Source organism: Dermacentor andersoni, chromosome 2 (assembly GCF_023375885.2).
Source record: "Dermacentor andersoni chromosome 2, qqDerAnde1_hic_scaffold, whole genome shotgun sequence".
In the NCBI taxonomy this organism is placed as follows: domain Eukaryota; kingdom Metazoa; phylum Arthropoda; class Arachnida; order Ixodida; family Ixodidae; genus Dermacentor; species Dermacentor andersoni.
Window position 1 is genome coordinate 15413818 of NC_092815.1, and position 19207 is coordinate 15433024.

General features: G+C 41.4%; 2 protein-coding genes and 1 long non-coding RNA gene across 6 annotated transcripts in view; 1 reads left to right on the top strand and 2 right to left on the bottom strand.

Annotated features, from left to right (window-relative positions):
* Window positions 1-4403: 4403 nt before the first annotated feature.
* On the bottom strand, window positions 4404-7599 carry LOC140216067 (uncharacterized). The gene is made up of 2 exons (XR_011892708.1): window positions 7438-7599; window positions 4404-4568 (listed from the first exon to the last, which is right to left on the bottom strand). It is a non-coding gene; the product is annotated as an uncharacterized lncRNA (long non-coding RNA).
* An 11-nt stretch (window positions 7600-7610) lies between these two features.
* On the top strand, window positions 7611-10191 carry Cog7 (conserved oligomeric Golgi complex subunit 7). Its single transcript, XM_050190045.3, has one exon. The coding sequence runs from the start codon at window positions 7897-7899 to the stop codon at window positions 10138-10140; it is 2244 nt and encodes a 747-aa protein (XP_050046002.2). The 5' UTR covers window positions 7611-7896; the 3' UTR covers window positions 10141-10191.
* Window positions 10192-14678: 4487 nt separating this feature from the next.
* The window catches only part of LOC126542930 (late secretory pathway protein AVL9 homolog), a 55092-nt gene continuing 50563 nt past the window's right edge, over window positions 14679-19207 (bottom strand). For all 4 annotated transcript variants that reach the window (XM_055077503.2, XM_055077501.2, XM_050190044.3 and 1 more), the window contains 2 exons: window positions 18819-18910; window positions 14679-17579 (listed from right to left, as the gene is read on the bottom strand). In XM_055077503.2, coding sequence (XP_054933478.1) covers window positions 17434-17579; window positions 18819-18910 — 238 coding nt within the window. In that variant the 3' untranslated portion in view covers window positions 14679-17433. The remainder of the gene's footprint in view (window positions 17580-18818; window positions 18911-19207) is intronic.

Consider the following 19207-nt stretch of genomic DNA (forward strand, 5'->3'; position numbering starts at 1 on the left):
CTTTTGATGCTATCCTTGTTCCACTCTTGGCCCACATCATTTCATAATCGAGGCATCTAAGGCCACAGTTCCTTATGCTATGCAGCTCTGACATCATGCGTACCATACAGAATTGTACATGAGCCTGAGCCCATGCATAACCATTCTTCTGATCAAATGTTAATTTTTAGACTGACGTCCTTTCCTCTTGCATGACAGTTATCTCTGCTGTATTGTTGCTGCTCTCTCATGTACGTATACCAATAAATTATCTTAGTCAATTTCTTCTTGAACATTGAGTCCAATCTTTGCCAAGTTAAGTGTGTGTTGAATGTTAATTTTTTAAGACCTGCCTTCACAATCTGCCTCCACCTCATCCATTTTAGCATCCTCAATTCAGTCACTTCTCCATCCTGACTTCTAGGTGACTTTATTAAACTTGTTTAGGTTCCATACAGTATTGCTGGTCATGTATTGTCTTATAAGTTTATTAGACAGTGAAAATCTTCAACTTGACTGGAACCTGTGTAACATAAATATCACAATGCATCTTTTCAGTTTTTCCAAACTATGTCAATTCTGCTGATTCTGTGGGCTGTCCAAATTTTCCATGTTGGTGTTTTCAGTTATCATTGAACCAAGGTATCCGTCTTCTCTATGGTTTACCCTCAAGGCTTCCCTTTCATCTACTCTGAGAAATTGGCATGCGGCTACCAGATGTGGGCAGCTTGCCTCACAACACATGCACATGCTCAGCTACTTTCGCCAACCTTTGTGCTAGATGTCAATCAGCATGAGCGAAGCAGTGAGAATGGGGAATTATGAAATTAAGGCAGAGGTTCGAGCATTAAGGGAAGTCATACTTATGAGGTGAGTACATGTGAAGAAAAGTATTCAGAAATGTTGGGAATTTGCAGTTTCTTGTTTATTGGTCTATTAAACTCTCCCTAGCTATTTCAGTTATTTCATCATGTGTTGCAATTTTTAGTTGCAATATGTTTTTCTTAAGTGCTGCCACACTTACTACTAGAAGTTTGAGAACCTATATTTCTTATTCACTTGGTTCATTCATACCTACAAGCAGCAGTCTTTTCACTTTACATCAGCTATTGAATGCAATGCCCAGATATGTTCTCAGTCTACTTCAGTGGGAGTCACTAACACAGTGAATGATCATGAAGCATGTGTGTTCTTAGAAAGTGCCTTCACGTGATGCAGCTGTAAGTTAAGGTAGGGGATGCTTTGGAAAGCATGTTATGTGGCTTACATGATAATTATTTTATGCCAGAAAGCACACAAATATTCGTGTTTATTTCTGGTGTTCTTCTTCCTTAATTACCTCCTTGATTCAGCGCATATATATGAAGCAAGAGATCCTGGCTTGTTCTTTCTTTACATTAGCAAATTACATTAATCATATAATAGCACACTTTACATAATTGAGCACACTAAAAGTCACTTGGCGAGCAAAACATGTACTTGTCTTTTTGAATATCCCAGCTTAATGTTTTAGTGTTTGCAGTTTGGACGTGATTCTTCAGAAGCACTACATCTGCTTCAAATATATGAGGTATAATTACTTTTGCTTAAAAATAATCCTAATCTTCCTTGATAGCTGTCCTTTTTTTACTAGACAATATAAGCATGGTGCTTAATTCGAAGATAAATATGCCTGCGGTAACTGTATGCATCAGTGTTCGACTATTCGTTACCTACTATTCCTATTAGAAAAATTTATTTGCCAACCTCCAATTATTTGCATTGAAGTAGTGAAGAGTTTGATGGCAGCCTGTCTGGTTTGGTCAAAAGAGGCACGGTAAGTAGTTTAAAATTAGATGCCAGCCGTAAAAATGAAAAATAAGAACTGGTTCAACTGGAGCTTCGTTCACAACCTTTGTGAACAAGGCTTTCAAGTGGGAGCCGAAACATCTATCTTGTATGCCCGATCTTCATTTGCTTATTATTATTATTTGAATTCATCTAGCCCTAAAGAGGTGGCAATTTATTTCGGATACTACTCTTTGCATTTTGTTTCCATTGCTGAGTTGTTTTTTTTTAAAGTAACTTCATGCACCACACAAGTGCAACTCAAACATTTTCATTCTTTCAAGGACGTCACAACTAGTGGAAGGTATTCTGCACTAACATAATTATTTTGAGATTTCCAGTAAATATGTAGTCCTCATAAAAAGTAGCTAAATAATTTTGGCCTAAGCGGTTATACATTAACCATGTAGGCTTCATCAACTTCTGATATCACTTGGTCTTGGCAAACTTGTGAGCTGACAAGTTTGAGCATGCAGTCACTTCCCTCCATATTTGTTTCGATGAAGGCTTGCCCTTTGGTGCTACTCTGGATCCACCCCCGTTTCCTGTGATTACCACTACGGGCTTCAAGGCACACACCCTCAGGAAAACTTTTCATGCATAAACCTGGTTCTTTCACACTTTTACGAAGACAGACATTGAAAGCAAGGATGGCATAGCAGGCATGTTGGTTACAGAAGTACTTTATTAAATAGCTTTGTAAGTATTCATCTAGTGGACATGTCCATATCCTCTTCTGCTGAAGTGCAAATTAGCTGGGGGAGCATGTCTCCTTCTCATGCATACGCCAGCCCAGCCAATCAGAACTTCAGGAGCGGATGAAATGGACATTTCCACTAGGTGGACACAGAATGCATCCTCTGTTCTCTGTCCTATCTTTCCACCCTTCTCCATGTATTTTACTCAGTAAACTACTGGTTCAGCATGTTGGTCACCTTAATCAATCTTCCAGTAGCTCAGCACTTAAAAGGTATACAATACAAATAAGGCACTGTAAACCCAAGCAGTTAGGCTGGCGATTGCTGCTGTTATGCACCATACAGGCTGAAGCAATGGCTTCACCGTAGCTTTCTAAGTTAACTTTACTGAACTTTGAATTTAGAGAAAACAGAATATAAAAACAGACTAGCATTTTTTTTTATGTGCTTCACCACGCTGCTTTTTTGTGTTACTAAAATAAGTATATTGAACCTAAATGAAGTAAAAAGACAAGGAAATTGTGTCACTAATTTCATTTCACTGTCTTTTTAAAAGTATAGCAAGATGTTTTAATTGCATTACGAGTTGTTACTTATGTTTTGATCTTAATGTTCATTTCTCATGCTCCAAATAGGGCTACAACTGTTCCCTCATCCACAGCTATCAAGGCCTTATGGCAACCTTGGAAGCTCTCTGAACTGAGTAAATGCTATGCATTGCATAATTTTTTAAAACATTTTCATGGGTGCCTTTAACCTCTATAGTTCCTCATTAAAGCCAGCATCTCTCTTGTGGCCACCTTTAAAGACCTTGTAGTAATGTATACCTAACAAGAAAGATGGGTGCTTTGTAGTGCTAGTATGCTCTAAGTAAATCGTTTTATGCAAAAATTGCTGACATAATTGTCTGACAAATACTGCATCATGTTTGCTATTTTGCCTTCTGTTTCAATTTCACTGCATCTATACATTTTACCAGTGCATGAGTAGGGTTCAAGGCTGTTCTTTAAAATGCTCATGAGCACTTATCATGATCAGTTCCCCATATAAGTGGTTTTGCTGAAGAGAATACAGGAATATGAGCAAAATTGACATGGAACCAACATATAGATAACGTCTGCATGACTGCCTATCAAAAGTTATATTTTCTTAGAAAAAAAAACTGGAACGTGCATCGCGTAATGTAAAACTTATTGCATACACCACCTTCATTAGGATGATACTAGAATATTCAGCGTTGTTTGGAGTCCCCATCAAGTGACGCTTAAGAGGAAGTTGGAAAGAGTCTGGCGGCGCGTTTTATTTGTTCGACATAACGAAGGAAGGAATCGGTCACGCTTATGTTACAGCGTTGCAACTTCGATCTTCTTGAGGTACGTAGGAAAAAATATAGGCTGAAGGTGCTTTATCAAATAATGCAGGATCAACTTAAGATTGATAAGCTCAAATATCTACATGCTCCAGACAAAAGATACCCGCGAACTAACCACGACTACGTCATAAAGCCGGAGCATACCAACAGTGATACATATCGATACTCATTTTTCCTGGATGCGATAGAAATGTGGAACCAATTGCCAAACGCTATTGTTAGCCTAAAAGATGTCACCGACTTTGAAAATGCTGCTGAGGCATATTTATGGGAGTTTTCGATTTAGTTTTGAAGTGCCAAGTGATATGTGCGACTTGATATTCATTGTACGTATTTTGATAAACGTCAGAAGTGTGCTGAACAGCATTCAAGTGAACATCTTATTAACTGTGAATTGACAAGTGTTAAGCAACTTTACGTACATTGACATTGTCCATATTTGATTTATGTAATTGTATTGTCCTCTCTGTTATGACCCTCTATGAGGGTTGACAGTATTAATAAATAAATAAATAGACAACGAGGAATGTGGGTAAGAACACTTTATTTTCAGCACACGTTTTTTTAACGAACTGCTGTTATACTGCTAAAATCTGCACATTTAATAAAAGTACACTGCTCTGCTTCATCACTCCATGCTAAGTGCAAGTATCCTGTACCAGGAAGTCAAACCAAGATGTGGGATGTTCAGTCTGTAAAAATAAAAACGAGTTTGAAACATTAACGTGCAAAAACTAAAGCACACTCAAGAAAATAAACACAGCACAGGAACATATCCAATGAATCAGAATTACCTTTGAGAGCAAACATATAGTTTCTATGGCACAGTGAAGAAACCTTATTCCTCCGGCTTTTTTTGAGCGCGAGAAAATATGAAAGTGCATGCGTTCTCCCCATATTGTGTATCTGTCACCTTTTCACACGCAACAAAGATGTTGTCTCAGTGTGCCCAACTGTCTTTGCATATCCATTTCTCTGCTCTCATACCATGATACCTACAGTTAAAGGCTGTAGCAATGCTTAGCTTGAATGAACCAACACAAGCTACATGCACTGTGCTGTTGAACATGGCATTGTAAGTTAGATAAATTCACAACACATTCATGTGCTAATCGTGATTGTAGGCGAGATAAATAAAAAGAAGGTATGTAAATAAGAATGTTCCCTAATAAGCTATGCAGAAGTGCTCTCCCGTTTGGACAGAAGCTGAGCACAACTTCAGTGAACAAGAAGCCAACTTATACAGCATTTAAAATCTAGGTTCTAAATGTGCTACAGATTTTTCTGAAATCATGGTCGAAAATGTAGGTGTTAAAGGTGACAAACATTTAAACAGGTCTCTGTTCGGACTGGTAATGCTATGTGTCGCCTAGTTTGATAAAATATGCCGTATCACTGGTCTCCCAAGCTAAGGCTGCTGTCCAGTTGCCAGTGCAAATCACTCAATTATGTCTAGGGCACGTTTGAGCAAAAGGCAGCCAAGATTACTGTGCCACTGAGGTCTATTTCCTGACATCTGATTTCTTCTCAGAAAGTGTCCTCTCTAAAAAAAACCTTCACAACAAAATAACCCAAACCTTTCTTGAGAAAAGCCACCACACTGGTCCTTGAACACTAATTACACAGTGGCTCTTTGTGATGTAATGTTATGTACGTCAGCACCTAACGAAGTACAGGAAAATTTAATAATGGCAGCGTGACAGGTACACAAAAAAGTAAAGGGATAAAACATCACATAGGCTGCCATCAGTGTTCATATCTCCATTTCAATGTGGATGTTTTTAGCAGTGAATACATGTTCTCATTAAACTGAGTCATATTATTACAAAAGCGAAGGGCAAGGGTCTTTACATTCTAAACTGACAAATGTGCTTTATTACGATTCACCACAATACAGGAGGTGTTTTGCAGTGAACCATCACATAAGGTTTTGGCTAACTACGGCGGGCGTGTCCTGCAGCGGGGCCTCTTGTGTATTGCGGTAAAGCGTATTATTGTGACAAGAGCTAACCTGGCATGTATGGCTTTAGCCAACAAAAGTTCTCAAGACATCATGCATCCTGCCACGAAAATCTGCTTTGATGAGAGTGGAACATTAGGTTAGTCGCTGACAGAAACCATACATTCCAGATTCACGTAAATCTTTCCCAATAACGGCATGCTTCACCGCAACACACAAATATGTTGCGGTGATAACGGTGGTCGGACAGGCTGGTGCAAATGTTTCGACAGGGGAGCGTGCCTTCATCAGGGCAACTGCTTTCCTTGGCAGTTTTCATATACGTGAGTCCCCCAAACTCCCAACAGGGGAGATTTACCTGGACCTTTGCCAAGAGACGTACTGACAAGCGTTTGGTAGTGGCTGGTAGAGATGCAGGAGTCTAAAAAGCGTTGCGAAATTCGGTTCCGTAAGGTTAGCGTCACCGCAATACAAATATGTTAAGCGGTAAGACATACAAAATATGTTGCGGTGAATCATAGCAAGGGTACCTGGCCTTTGATGCAAAGCAGCTTCCCAAGAGGCACGGTAATCCCGTGGCTAGTTATGCAGTTCCCCGCATGCGAGTGAGTTCCCTGCGTTCGGCGGTTTCCCAGTGACATACAAAATTACATTGATTGTCTGTGTTGTAAATGGGCGACGGCACTATATGCTGATGCAAGAGCGTCGTTTCGCTTTCCAAAACTGCGCTCGGCTAAAGAGAACAACCTTGACTCGCATATGACCAAAGCAGTTGAACAGGAAACTACGAAATTACGTAGCTATTATGGAAGAAATCAACAGCTCAGAAAAAAATGGCCGTGTAAACATTAACTGGCTTACGAGGTCGACAAACCAACGGTTCAAAGCATCACAGCCACGTCCGAAATAGCGCTGAAGGCCGGCCAGTACACTTAGGCGCCTCGGCGCGCGTAATGTAACAGGAGACGGCAGGTGCACGCGTACATCATTAAGGAACACATATTATTTATGTCGGTGAAAGCGGTCACTCTTCAGTTCTGACATGCTTCAACGCGTAACACTAGTCTACTGCGGCGAAGCTGACTTCAGGACGCCGATTTCTTCAACTCATCTAGCGAGGCAGGTCCGTTTATCACGCTTGGCAACGTTTGACATTTTCTGCCTTAATTTCGTTTGTTCTTTTTAATTTTCTTATCACAGTGACCCTGTATCACGCAGTAGCAGAGCAAGTGCCGCGTCTTAACTGCGTTAGGAAAGGCAAGCGTGTATGCAGCAGGCACGGCGGCATTGGCTCTTGTTTGGAAACTTCAAGAGACGCTCTTCCGCGCAGCGATGTCATTTGTATTATTAAAAGAATGCAGGTGATGATTAAATGAGCCGCTGCAAAGCTGTAAAAAAGCAGTAGTAATGCTGTTCCAAGATCCTCTCGCTCGAGCGAGATGGTCTTAGAAAAAAAGCGCGATGTAACGCGATCTGACGGAACAGCTCGTCATGCCAGTGTTTTCTTACGTCCTCGTTCTTTCGCGCATCCTCCCCTGAACCAGACTACTGAATGGTTCGGTGCACGCACTGACGATCCTGACGGAGGCAATACCACTCACATGAGCAGCTCCATATAAGATGCCACGGCCCATTCCACATGCCGGCTGCAATTTGACGCGGCCAGGAGGCAAAATATGCGCACAAGGTACCTAATGGTAACGCATCAAACTGCTCACAGCCCCAATCCTTTATTACACGCATATAGCGTGGAAAGATGAATTACTCACGCTCTAAGTGGGCATGGAATACGGACCGTTTCGCAGCGCAGCCGGCTCCGTAAGACGGCCGCCATGGAAATGAGCGGATGTGACATCATGGGTTATAGCGGACGTGACGTCATGGGTGAACGTAGACATTTCGGGCACCTTTCGTCTGCTGTGCCCCGGGCACAGCAGACACGGCCGGTACGGTATGGTGGCATGCGTAACTGCGGTTGGTTTCTATATTCTGTGGCTGTGTGGCTGTGTTGTAAACAAAAATCTTGACGTGGAACTAGTCGAGTTATAACTGGTTGTAGTATGAACCTTTCGGCGTTTTCGAATGAGAACTTTGACGCCAAAGAGTGGATCAACAATGCATTCCAGGTGCCAGAAGCTAAAGAAAACAAGGAAGCATACGCGTCTGAAGTCGCATTCAAGCTTCAGCTGTTCATTCAGGAGATGAACAGCGCTCTGGAAGAAACCGCTCAACAAGTGCAACAGAATCTACCAAGGGTGCTACGTGAGGTAGAGACAATGCAACAAGAAGCGGCGTTGCTGAAATTGCAGATGGCTGCTGTGCAGAAGGACATTGCTAAGGTAGAGCAAGATTCGTCGACGTCAATGAGAACCCTACTTGAACTGGACACGATCAAGCTGAGGATGCTGGATGCCAATCAGGCACTGAGAGAAGCCGACAACTGGACGACGCTCTCAGCTGACGTCGACCAGGTCTTTCAGAGCGGCGACGTGCAGACGATCACGGAGAGGCTTGTGGGTCTGCAGACAAGCTTAGAGATACTTGTGGATGTTCCCGATTACGACCAACGCTTGCAAAAGCTAGAGTCGCTCAAAAACCAACTGGAGGCCATGCTGAGCCCGCTCTTGGTTCAGGCATTTACAACACAATCGATTGAAGCTGCTAAGTCTTACGTGCGCATCTTTTCCGACATAAGACGAATGCAGCAGCTACTGAAATATTACCACAACTGCCACAGAAACAAACTTGTCGACGCTTGGCGCAAGATTGTCGACAGCGAGGTCGATGATACGTTTCTTGAATGGCTGAACAACTTCTACGATGTTCTCGTAGCGTCGTGGCACTCCCAGGTGACCTGGTGCAATCAGGTGTTCCCTGAGCCGCCAGCCGTATTCATCCTGTCGGAGGTCGTTGTCGACGCCATCTCAAACCTGGACCCCCGTTTGCAGTTCTGTCTAGAGGCCGCGATGAAGCAGCAGAACAGCTCGACAGTTTACTTAACTGAAGTGCTTCAAGTCTCTGAGCAGCTTTGTAAAAGTCTTGCTCACTCCATATCAACTGCTAACCCTGACTTCATGTCCAGCCCTCATGTCGTGACTTTGATGAAATCTGTATTTTCCATGTTTCATACACACATCGAAAATTATGACAAATTGGAAGAAAAGTGCTTGCTGGGAGAATTGTCGCTTATACCGACACAAAGTGATGACATAAGAGATTCTGTAACCCTGTTGTCAGATTCAGTTTTCAAGGTGTTTGGACTGGCCAAGGAAGCGGAGAAACGCTGCAGCATCCTTCTTCATGGATGTTCGTATCCAGAGCTGTTGAAGTCCATAAAGGCGCTTTTCCGAGCTTACTTTGAGCGTTGCCATGCTGTACTGATGCAGCTGAAGTCTTCATCAAAGCAAGATGAATTGGACAGTTGGACAATGTTTCAGTATGCCCTGAAGTGCATGCAGGCAGCTGGTGAAATCTCAATTCAACTTGCTGCTTTCGATAAGAGCATAACGGCAAACATAAAAACTGCGCTGAAACAACTCCATATTCAAAAAAGCACATTTAATGGGTCTAATGAGGGCACAGAGGACAACAAGGGTAATATTCTGAATGACTATGTCGCGCTACTGCTGCCATCCGTCATGCAGTGCAGTCTGAGGGACTTTGCTATGCAAGTGCACCTTGAAGACTTTGTTGCATTCCCAGAAAGCATGCGGGCCATTGCAAAACTATGCACAGAGTTCACCAAATTCACGTTTGACACTGTCTTTGCAGAAGTGCAGCGCCACTTCAGCGGTGTGCCTTCCCTGAAAGTGTGGTCCCTAGAGAACCCAGACGGTGTTCTGACAACAGACTTGCCAGCGTTCAGCATTTCCCCCATGGAGTACATCACACAGATTGGCCAGTACCTGCTGACCATACCACAACACATTGAGCCGTTCATAGTCGAAGAGAATGAAGGTTTGTCAACAGCGTTAAAACACAGCAATCTTCCCCATGTAATTGAAGGGATCAGCACTGACCACGTGGCAGACTACCTCCTGGGCTGTGTAGCCCAGGCCACAATGTACGCGTACATTGACACAGTGATGCAGATCGAGAGGTTGACAAGGCAAGCATCGGCACAACTGGCTACTGATATCAGTTACCTGTGCAATGTGTTGGATGACCTTGGTTTACCTCCACTAGAGAGCCTTCAGCAGTTAGTGGTACTTCTGAAAAGCCCACCTGAAAAGTTTGCAGCTGCTGCAGTTGGAAAACCTAGTCAGCTAGTACAAACAGTGCGTATGATGAGAGGAATACGGTGAACTCAGCTAGGGTGTGTTATCGAAATAAACGCTTCTCTGCTTTTGTGTGTGCCCCTTGTTTTCCATGTGTTTATTTGCTGTGTGTGCAAGTGTTTGTGTACAAGAGATTGTCTGGAAAGCAGACATCTAAATGGAAAACAGAAACTGTGATTGCTGCTCTCAAAATGTGGCACAAAAGCCTGCAAACGCAACATGTAATCATAATCTGCATGTCAGTGACATAAGTGAAATACCAAAAGGTACAAGCTTCAGTTGTAATACCCATGACAAAAAAAAAGCAACGAAGAATGCTTACCCCACATGTTGGACATAACCTTGAATGACATCCATGCATACCAGAGAAAAAAGATTCGCATGCTACTCGCTCCAACAAACTAATCTTTCTTCCAGCAAAAACAGACGTACAATCTGCACTCGGCAGTTGCACTCCTATATCCAGGGTGCAAGGCTTTCTAACAGTTCCTGTGAGCCATAAACTATCTTTTCCTCAATAGTGCACCACTAGGCCACTCAGATTTGTCCTGGACTGACCAGCAATGTCTGAACCGCTGCTTTCAGCCAATCAGTGTACATGTGCCGCATCTGGATAGTGTTGGGCAGTTTGAGGCAACAAATCAAAAAGGCCCATTGTTTTAAAGGGTTGTAAAAGAGCAAGACTGATGGTTAAGTCTGGTCAATGCTTGTTTTGCCTCCATTAAGCAGAATAAGGCTGCTTACTAGCAAAGAAAAAGTTCTTTATTATCGTGCCGGAACTGTAGTGTAGCATCAGTACAATGTCACAGATTCCATATTGTAGTGACCTTGAGCAACACAGGTGAATAAAAAAGCTATTAAGAAAAATAGTAAACTGGGTGAGTTGATACTGGTTCATGTTTTAGCTATAACTGACAAAGTACGAAAGAAAGACTCAATACGACGGGGAAAAAGCGCTGACTTTAAACTAACATTTATTAAGGGAGAACAAACTCGGTGTTGCTAGCATAGCAGAAGTCAGCCAAGTCGTCCACTGGCACCCAACTACCCTGTAAGCACTGTTTATTGCTTCTCCACTTGATCAGCCCAGACGCGCTGTCATCTGATTAGGTGAGCTCCTTGCATGATGCCTCTTGTATGTGTAAAGCTGGCAGATTCGTCTGGCAGTTTATGCCGTGATACAAGCTGCCTATTGAACTGCTGCATGGTAAGATGCTTACATTGACAAGTGAAGAGCAAAGGGATGTGCTACTTCAATGTAACCAAGTTGCCACGGTGATACTTTTACGTTTCATTAATAAATGAATGTTTAAATCTCTTTCGTCCAGAAACAGTTCTCAGAATACATGAGGTTTAGTGTTTGATTCTTCCAGAGTGCAATGTAATGATTGCTGATCAACAAACTATTAACTAGGGGCATTTGAATAGTGAAATTCCTTAATCGAATCAAATATGAATATTCTAAAAAAGTGATACATGAACGTGAAGTCAAATGTCAATTATTTTCTGGTTTTTAAATAAAGTGAAATATAAAGTTTGTGTGCAGTTCGTCAGACAAAAAACAACTTTTACGTTGTTTTACAGATGAACGTAATGCTGTTGGCAACCAGAAGATTGGTCAATTGAGGAGCTGGTAAATAAGAAACGAGCACTTGCATTTATTTCCATCCCGCACAGTCAATGACAGTAATAAAAAGAAGGGGACAGCAGGTCGCCAGATACAAGCGGTGGTGTGTTTGTTAAAGGTGAAAAGTATAATTCTACAACATTGCATTGTTTTAAAGGACTGCACGTAAGGTTAGACTGGTGAAGTATTAACTTGCATTGCATAAATCGAAACATGCAAATTTGAATATAGGCTGCCTAAAGGTAAGGGATTCTTACTGAATGATTGAAAATTGTTGAGCACTAGTTACCCAATCCGTGAATTCATTCAAGAAATTGCGCCTCTGCTCAACCACCACTGCTCTCCTGCAGTAGAATCATTCCGAACAGTCCTCACTTGCATAGATCTCTCCTCTTGAGACTCCAATAGGTGTTGTTATGCCTAGTATTCGAACAGAAGCAAATGTTCAACTACATTGAATAGCCAATTCTCGAATTATATATCAACTAGCAAGGGCTATTTGATTCATATTTGTAGTTTGGATATTCGAACATCCCTACTAATAATAAACAGACAAACCTTGTGACATCATGAGGATCTAGCACGAGAACTTCAAACCTGTCTTTTGTATGTTTAATAATTCCTCGCTCGCGATGACTTGGCTCATAATAAGAACATTTATGGTATTCCAGAAACATTAATTTACCAATCCAGGTCAATCTGACATTCCTGTTCAGTGTCGATTTAAAGCTTTTGAAAGCTGCCTGGAACAAACCAATTCCTGGACGATTTATGGTCAACCAGCATTCATTGCAAGTTTGAAGCCAAATGTCTTGATGAGTGACTGGTTGTAGAGAGAGAGAGAGAAATTTATTTACAGAAAGGGAGAGAGGTCGGCCTGAGCTATAACTTGCTCTGGCCTGCCACTCTACACTGGGGAAAAGGGACGAGGAGGGAAAAGGCTGATGAATGATGATGGTATAAAGAAGAGATGCATCTATACAAATTCACAGAGTTATAGCATCTCTAAAGCCGTGCGTCCAGCCCAGTGGCTTGGAGAAAAGCTATAGCGGCACTTGTTATACAGGCTGCGCTGTTTGCATTAGGCCAAGGACCAAAAAGAAACTCGTCTGATAGCGGCTTCTTATGGATCTTTGCAATGGAAGAGACCAGTTGCTGTCGTTCTTGCACGTAAGTGGCACACACGCAAAATATATGATCAAGTGTTTCTGGCACCTCACAGCATTCACAGTTTGGGCTAGTGTCACTGCCCCCTATCATATGTCTGTAACGGCTGGTGAATGCGACACCAAGGTGAATCCGGTGCACCATGCTCGTTTGACTTCTTTTGAGCTTGTGAGGCATAAGAAATTTCATTTCTTGGTCCCATTTGTGTACTCGCTTCTGTCGTCGATCAGGTTGGGTCCAGTGTTTCAACGTACGGTTGCGTATTACGCGACGAAGTAGGGCGTTTGTATCTGTTCATGAGAACGGAATGCATATTTCAGAAGCATTATCTAAAGCAGTTTTCACTTCAGCGTCTGCCTATTCATTTCCTATCATGCCACAGTGTGAAGGTATCCACTGAAAGGCGACATTGTGACCATTTCTAGCTGCGTGGTCAAGGTGCTCTGTAATTTCTATATTCTTGGAATAATACGGGCCCCGCCTGAGGACACAGTCAATCGTTTGAAGAGCTGGCTTGCAATCACAGAATATTGTGAGGAGGCTCCTCGGAGAGAAATTGAAGTGCCTCCCGGATAGCAGCAAATTCTGCGGAAGTTGATGTTGATCCATGGTCTAGTTTAAACCGCCGAGCGATGGTTGTAAGCGTAGCATCAACGTACAGGAATTACTACACTGGCAACAGTAGCAGTGACCTTCACGGTTTGCAATAAACTGTGCACTTCAATGTGCGGAATTATGTTATAAGACTCAAAACCAACATTTCGCATTACTTGGTTGTAAGCACAGTTTTTATTGCAATAGCAATTATATGGACACTCCTGGTGGATTCTCACCATCGCCGTTCATGCGGTAGTCCATATGAATTCTTCGGTACACTAGATTAACGCTATAATATTGAAATTTCAAAGTGGCTCTGACCAAATTTTATGGTCTTGACCGATTTATTCATCAGAATTTTGCCAATTGCAGAGTGCAAGGTGCAGACCAAACAGTCATAAAACATTTCGCAGATATAATATTTCACTAGGTGTGGACTAATGCTGATGGTTTCCAATCAGTCTCATCTCGTGCAGTGTCGAGGTGCGACGCCTGCAACGCCACTGGCAGCGTTCATGGTGCTAGCATTCTCAGGCGCCTGGTAGCTGCCAGGGTGCTGTTCCTGCCAAACAGTAGTTACCTTGTGTGCTGCTTCAAGCCATGTCAAACCCGCATATATATACAACACCGTCCAAGAAGCATAGCACTAAACCTGTCACTGCTTCGCCCTTTGCACGAAACTGTCTACTTTTTCCCTTCTTCTTTCACTCCTCACTGACTTCCCACCCGTCAGGAGCAATTATTTACCTTTCAGCTCTTTCACCACCGCACCTTCGACTTATCAATTTCTAAGACCCTTTTCACTTTTGTGTGACATAGTTTCAATGCAATGGCTGATTAGACCAATGAGCCTTTTACCTAGTGGCTCAGCCATGGTGGTCACTGAGTCATCCAAGGCCACTGTAAGTAATGTTATCAGCAGTTATACACTCAGAATAAGGCTCCATATATCAAGGTACATGTCTGCTTAGTACCTAATAAATAATGTCATGTTTCAGCAACCTTGAGGCATCAGTTCCTAATTAGCTACCTCCGATTGCAAGAGAAACAAAAAACATGTGAAGCTTGCAGTTCTTGTGTAACTGAACTTTGGCTCTTCTTTATTCCCTGATGAAAATGTCAGTGTGGTGATTGTGCTGTTAGTTGTAAAAGTCATAACTGTGACAAATTTGGCTTGATCTCGTAACAACATAGCCTTTATTATGATCTGCGTTCAAAAAAGAAAAAAAAACTTGAACAACCGAAGAGAAACAGTGGCCATGGTCTGAGTAATGAGAAATTGCCATATTACCAAACAGCTGTGATTTAATGCTGGTAGAACTGACTAACACCATATAATTCAGCATGCTCAGAACGGACGCTCACACAGCAGAAACAAAAGGCACAGAGCTATAAAAGTAAAGCGGTGCACCTTAGCCAAACTGGTGTGCTTACATCTGTCAAACATATGTATCACATGGTGCACTTCGGACTAGACAAAACTTATCACATTTTATAACTTGACTGTCTGCTTGAGACCTTTACATTGGGCAACCTCGTTATACAGAGAGCTAAAAGGTTACCAGAGGAATGCACGGCAGACATTTGGGAAACGAGTGTTCCACTTAAGCAAAAGCTTCAGCTTGAGCCTTCACCGTTAGAATACATGCAAATTGCAAAAATTATTTCATTGGCTAAGCAATAGTTCAATGATATGAATATAATTTGTTGAATTAAATTGAAAGAAAAAGAAATAAGAGTCAAATACTAGTGAATGATGCCTGCAGAATTTTTATTTAGGTCTCTTTATATTTAATAAAGCTAATGCACTGCTGTTGAAGAACACAAGAAAGCTAGTTAAAAACGTAATATACTTGAGCAACAAAAACAGATAAAGAATAATGTGCTACTGATAGAGTCAAAAGTGGATTAAGTCATGTCCTTACACTATAATTTATATGTAATTTATTATTTAAATTTCATTAACTTTATAAATGTTACAGCCACAAAATACCAGTGCAGTAAATACACATTTGTAATACATCCAATTTGCCCATTTTAGACATTTTGATAGTTTACAAAAATGCCATATCTCTTTTTGTTGCTGGGATATCAGAGTTGGGAACCTAATGTTTTTATTTGTTTTATTTTTTTGTTCGTCAGCCCACTTTCATAATATAACCAAGCACCTAAATAAAGATTCTGAGACTATCAGTCAAGAAAATTTGAATATTTCGTTTCACAATTCTTGTTTCACATGCATTTGAATAAGAAAATTAAAGTTGGCATCAAGCTAAAGCTTCTTGTTCAACATACTGTCAACATAAATGGGGAGTTCCTGCCAAATTTCTCAAAGCCACTTATAGAATGGTTAGACTTACTGGGGAACTGTGTATTGGTGCCTCTGCAGAACTTTCGTTGCTCTAAAGCTTCACAGCTTTTTAAAGGCATGCTACTCCTTCTTTTCCTGAATCTTGTCACTTTTCATAAGGCTTCCAGAATTTTCACAAGTACTTTACTATGAAAACAACAAATAAAAACAAACAATCACATCCTCTACATCATCAGCTCTCCTTGTTGAGTCTCACATTAGTGATTGCATTACTTGTGATTCATTCTGCAAATTCATTATTCCTAAAATACTTGTGAGCTACAAAGGAATTAAAATTAGTAAAATTATGTACACATGTCACATCAAGTGAGTGTTAGTTCTTTAACTTGTCTTAAATTGTCACCATACTCATTAAAAAAAAAAGCCTTAACATAAACAAAAGCATAAGGTAGGGTTATTCACGTGCACCTCAGTGAGTTAGCACAAAGTGTTTCTCTCTGGTTTCACATAAAAAGAGCCAAGCACTTTTATAACTCTGCCATGTACAATAAATGACTTAATTTTTGTTAGGACCTAATTTGCATGACTTTAGTGAATTTCCTAGAGCTTATCAAAATGTTATTCACACAAACAATTAATATTCTCATCACAATACACATCCAAGACATATTTTGTAGCCATTACATTCAGTTCCCATTTTTTTACGTTCTTCATCACTGGCTTGGGTGCTGCCATGCCACCATTACGGCCAGTATTGGCTAATTAGCACGACACATAATCAGGAAAGAAAAAGAAATGAACTGTGACAGATTATGGGCCCCGGCCCAATTCCTTTCTGAAAAATTTTGCGTCGCAAATATTTGTGAATCTTTGGGTCAGACTAAATATGCTAAACGTGGAGTTTGCGAATAGAAAGCCTTTACAGTAATCACCAAATGAGACATCACAGAAAAACAAAATTTGCTACACATGCATTTTTTTCTTTTTTCCAGCAGACTTTAGCAAGACTCATGGATGGGGCTATGTATAATTTTTCATGATACTGTACCAAAAGTCAGTTGCAGCATCATTAAAATATGCAACACAAGCTGAAGAGTGCCAGCAATGCACAACATTGATGTAAACACAAGCCTAAAGCAAGTGACAGCCTGCTTTAGACTGTAGGAGCTGCTGCAGTTCAACCTCTCAAACTTTGCAAAAATATATGCATGAAAAGAAAAAAAACAATTAAAAAGGAAACACAAAGAGCATCATTTTGCATGTTAGTAGAACAGCCTATCAACACAGAGACAACATTGTGTTGACAAAATGTAAACACTCAGATCTTGTGGCGCGCACTTCACATATGCAGAGCACGAGAATATAGGACACATGAATGTTTTCCATGCTGCCACAGCTTTCTTTTTTTTCAACGCCCAACCTCTGTCGAGGTAAAGGCATGTACGCACCTGTAAACAGAGGTGCAAAAAAACTTTTAAAAGGGAAACAAAACGGGAGCAGCTTGGCTACGAGTGTAGATATGAGGGCCACAACTCTATGGCATGCATTCAATTAAAGCTCGGCTATTGTCTTAAAATAAATATCTCCAGTGCAGAAAAGAGTGCAACGTGCAAATCAGTCATTCCTTGGGGCTTGACACTGTTTCAACACTTTCTTCTTTGGGCAATGTCGGAGGAACCGATTCAGTAGACGATGAAGGCGTTGGTGGGCTGAAGTGGGACCACAGAGATGAGACGACCGATTTTGCAGATGTCAAAGCACCCCCTGCACAAGCCAAGAGGCAACAATAAAACAATGCAACGAAATAAAAGTGAACTGGCAGACATGCACATCTTAACCGGATTTGTGTGAACTCAGCTATGCTTTCTGTCATGTCGCCACATTTCAAGCAGAACATAGTATTTATTCTTTAAATAAAGCCAAAATGGCAGAAATTGCAGGTGTCTAAATTTTAGTCAATTAGCTTTTCACATCAAGAAATTGACAAATTCTGACTTGGTACTCCGTGTAGATATGACGGCCACAACATTATGGCATGCATTCGATTAAAGCTCGGCTATTGTCTTAAAATAAATATCTCCAGTGCAGAAAAAAGTGCAAGGTGCAGCTCGATCTACGGAGTAGATCGAGCTGCACATAAGAGTGAATGTGACTAATCTTTAAGAAACCATGCAGTGTGGAGGTCAGCTAGGATTAGGATGTCTTCTATCAGTGGTATAATTTTTCAGTCCAGTCCTACATCTGCAGTTTTAAGCACGTGCATTTTGGTTGTTTATGGTCTACCATCAGTTATTTTTCTGCATAAAATTGTGTTGCTTTCTTCAACATCCTTCAGTTGCACGTGTGCCATCTCTTTGGCTCGCCCTTCCCAAGCCATCGGTTTTCTGCACCAAGTCACATCATGCATTCCCAGGTGGACCTCTCTACCCATGAGCTCACGAAACTCACTGCCGCTTAGCAATGATAATCTGACAAGAGCCGGCGTACTCAGCAGGACATGCCCGAATAGCACCAAGGGGAGGCTTTATAGCTGGCAGACTCAGCCAAAAAAGCTTGTGCTGCCGCCCCGTCTCAATGAGCTTCAATATCACCACTGAAAGAACATCAACCCTCTGTTTAGTTTGCAAAAATTAATTTGGTATGCTCGAGTGTTTGCGGTAAAGTGTCCTATGCTGCTTATTGCAAAATAGGAACTGCATCCCTAAAGCTCTTGTCACTAGCATAAAAATATGACATGGCAAAGAATGATGGCACAAGACTTTTGAGCTGAAAACACAATGTATACACTCACTAATTTTGTTGGTACTTTGTAGCTCCCCCTTATCACTGGAAAAAACTTGTCACTTATTTCACAATCATAGTGAAATAAATAATATGCCTTGCGGAAAATTTCTTGTATCCCCTGTTACCTACCTAATGAAAAGCCAGATGCCATCCATGATGGTGTGGATGATGGCCTCCACTGGTTAAGGACAATGAGTAGAAAGAGAAGTTACTGCTTACCAACAACCTTGCCTGTCGTCTGCGCCATGGCTCTCCCTGTGGAAACCACAGCTTGGTTGAGTTTGCGGCCCCTTTCCGAACTTTGAATGGAGCTGCACATTGGAAACACAGTCAAATGTAGGACAGTAGCAAATTGGGAACAAGCAGTGTGCTCGTTTTTGTAAGGCTAACATGACTGTCCAATACTTCTGCCTAGACTTACAGCCAGACTGCATTTCTCTGTATGTTTGCTATGCATAGTTGTGCTGCAAGCGTGTGTCAACTTCAAAACCAGTATCATAAGACCATATCTTGTCCTGCTGTAGTTGCTCATTACTGTCATCAATTCTTTATCTTCACACTGCATTCATATTGCCAAAATTTTCATCTGAAGTAGCAAGCCTTGGAAA

What these genes read in the sequence shown, in the direction of transcription:
- Cog7 (XM_050190045.3), top strand. Translation starts at nt 7,897, where the DNA reads ATGAACCTTTCGGCGTTTTCGAATGAGAACTTTGACGCCAAAGAGTGG.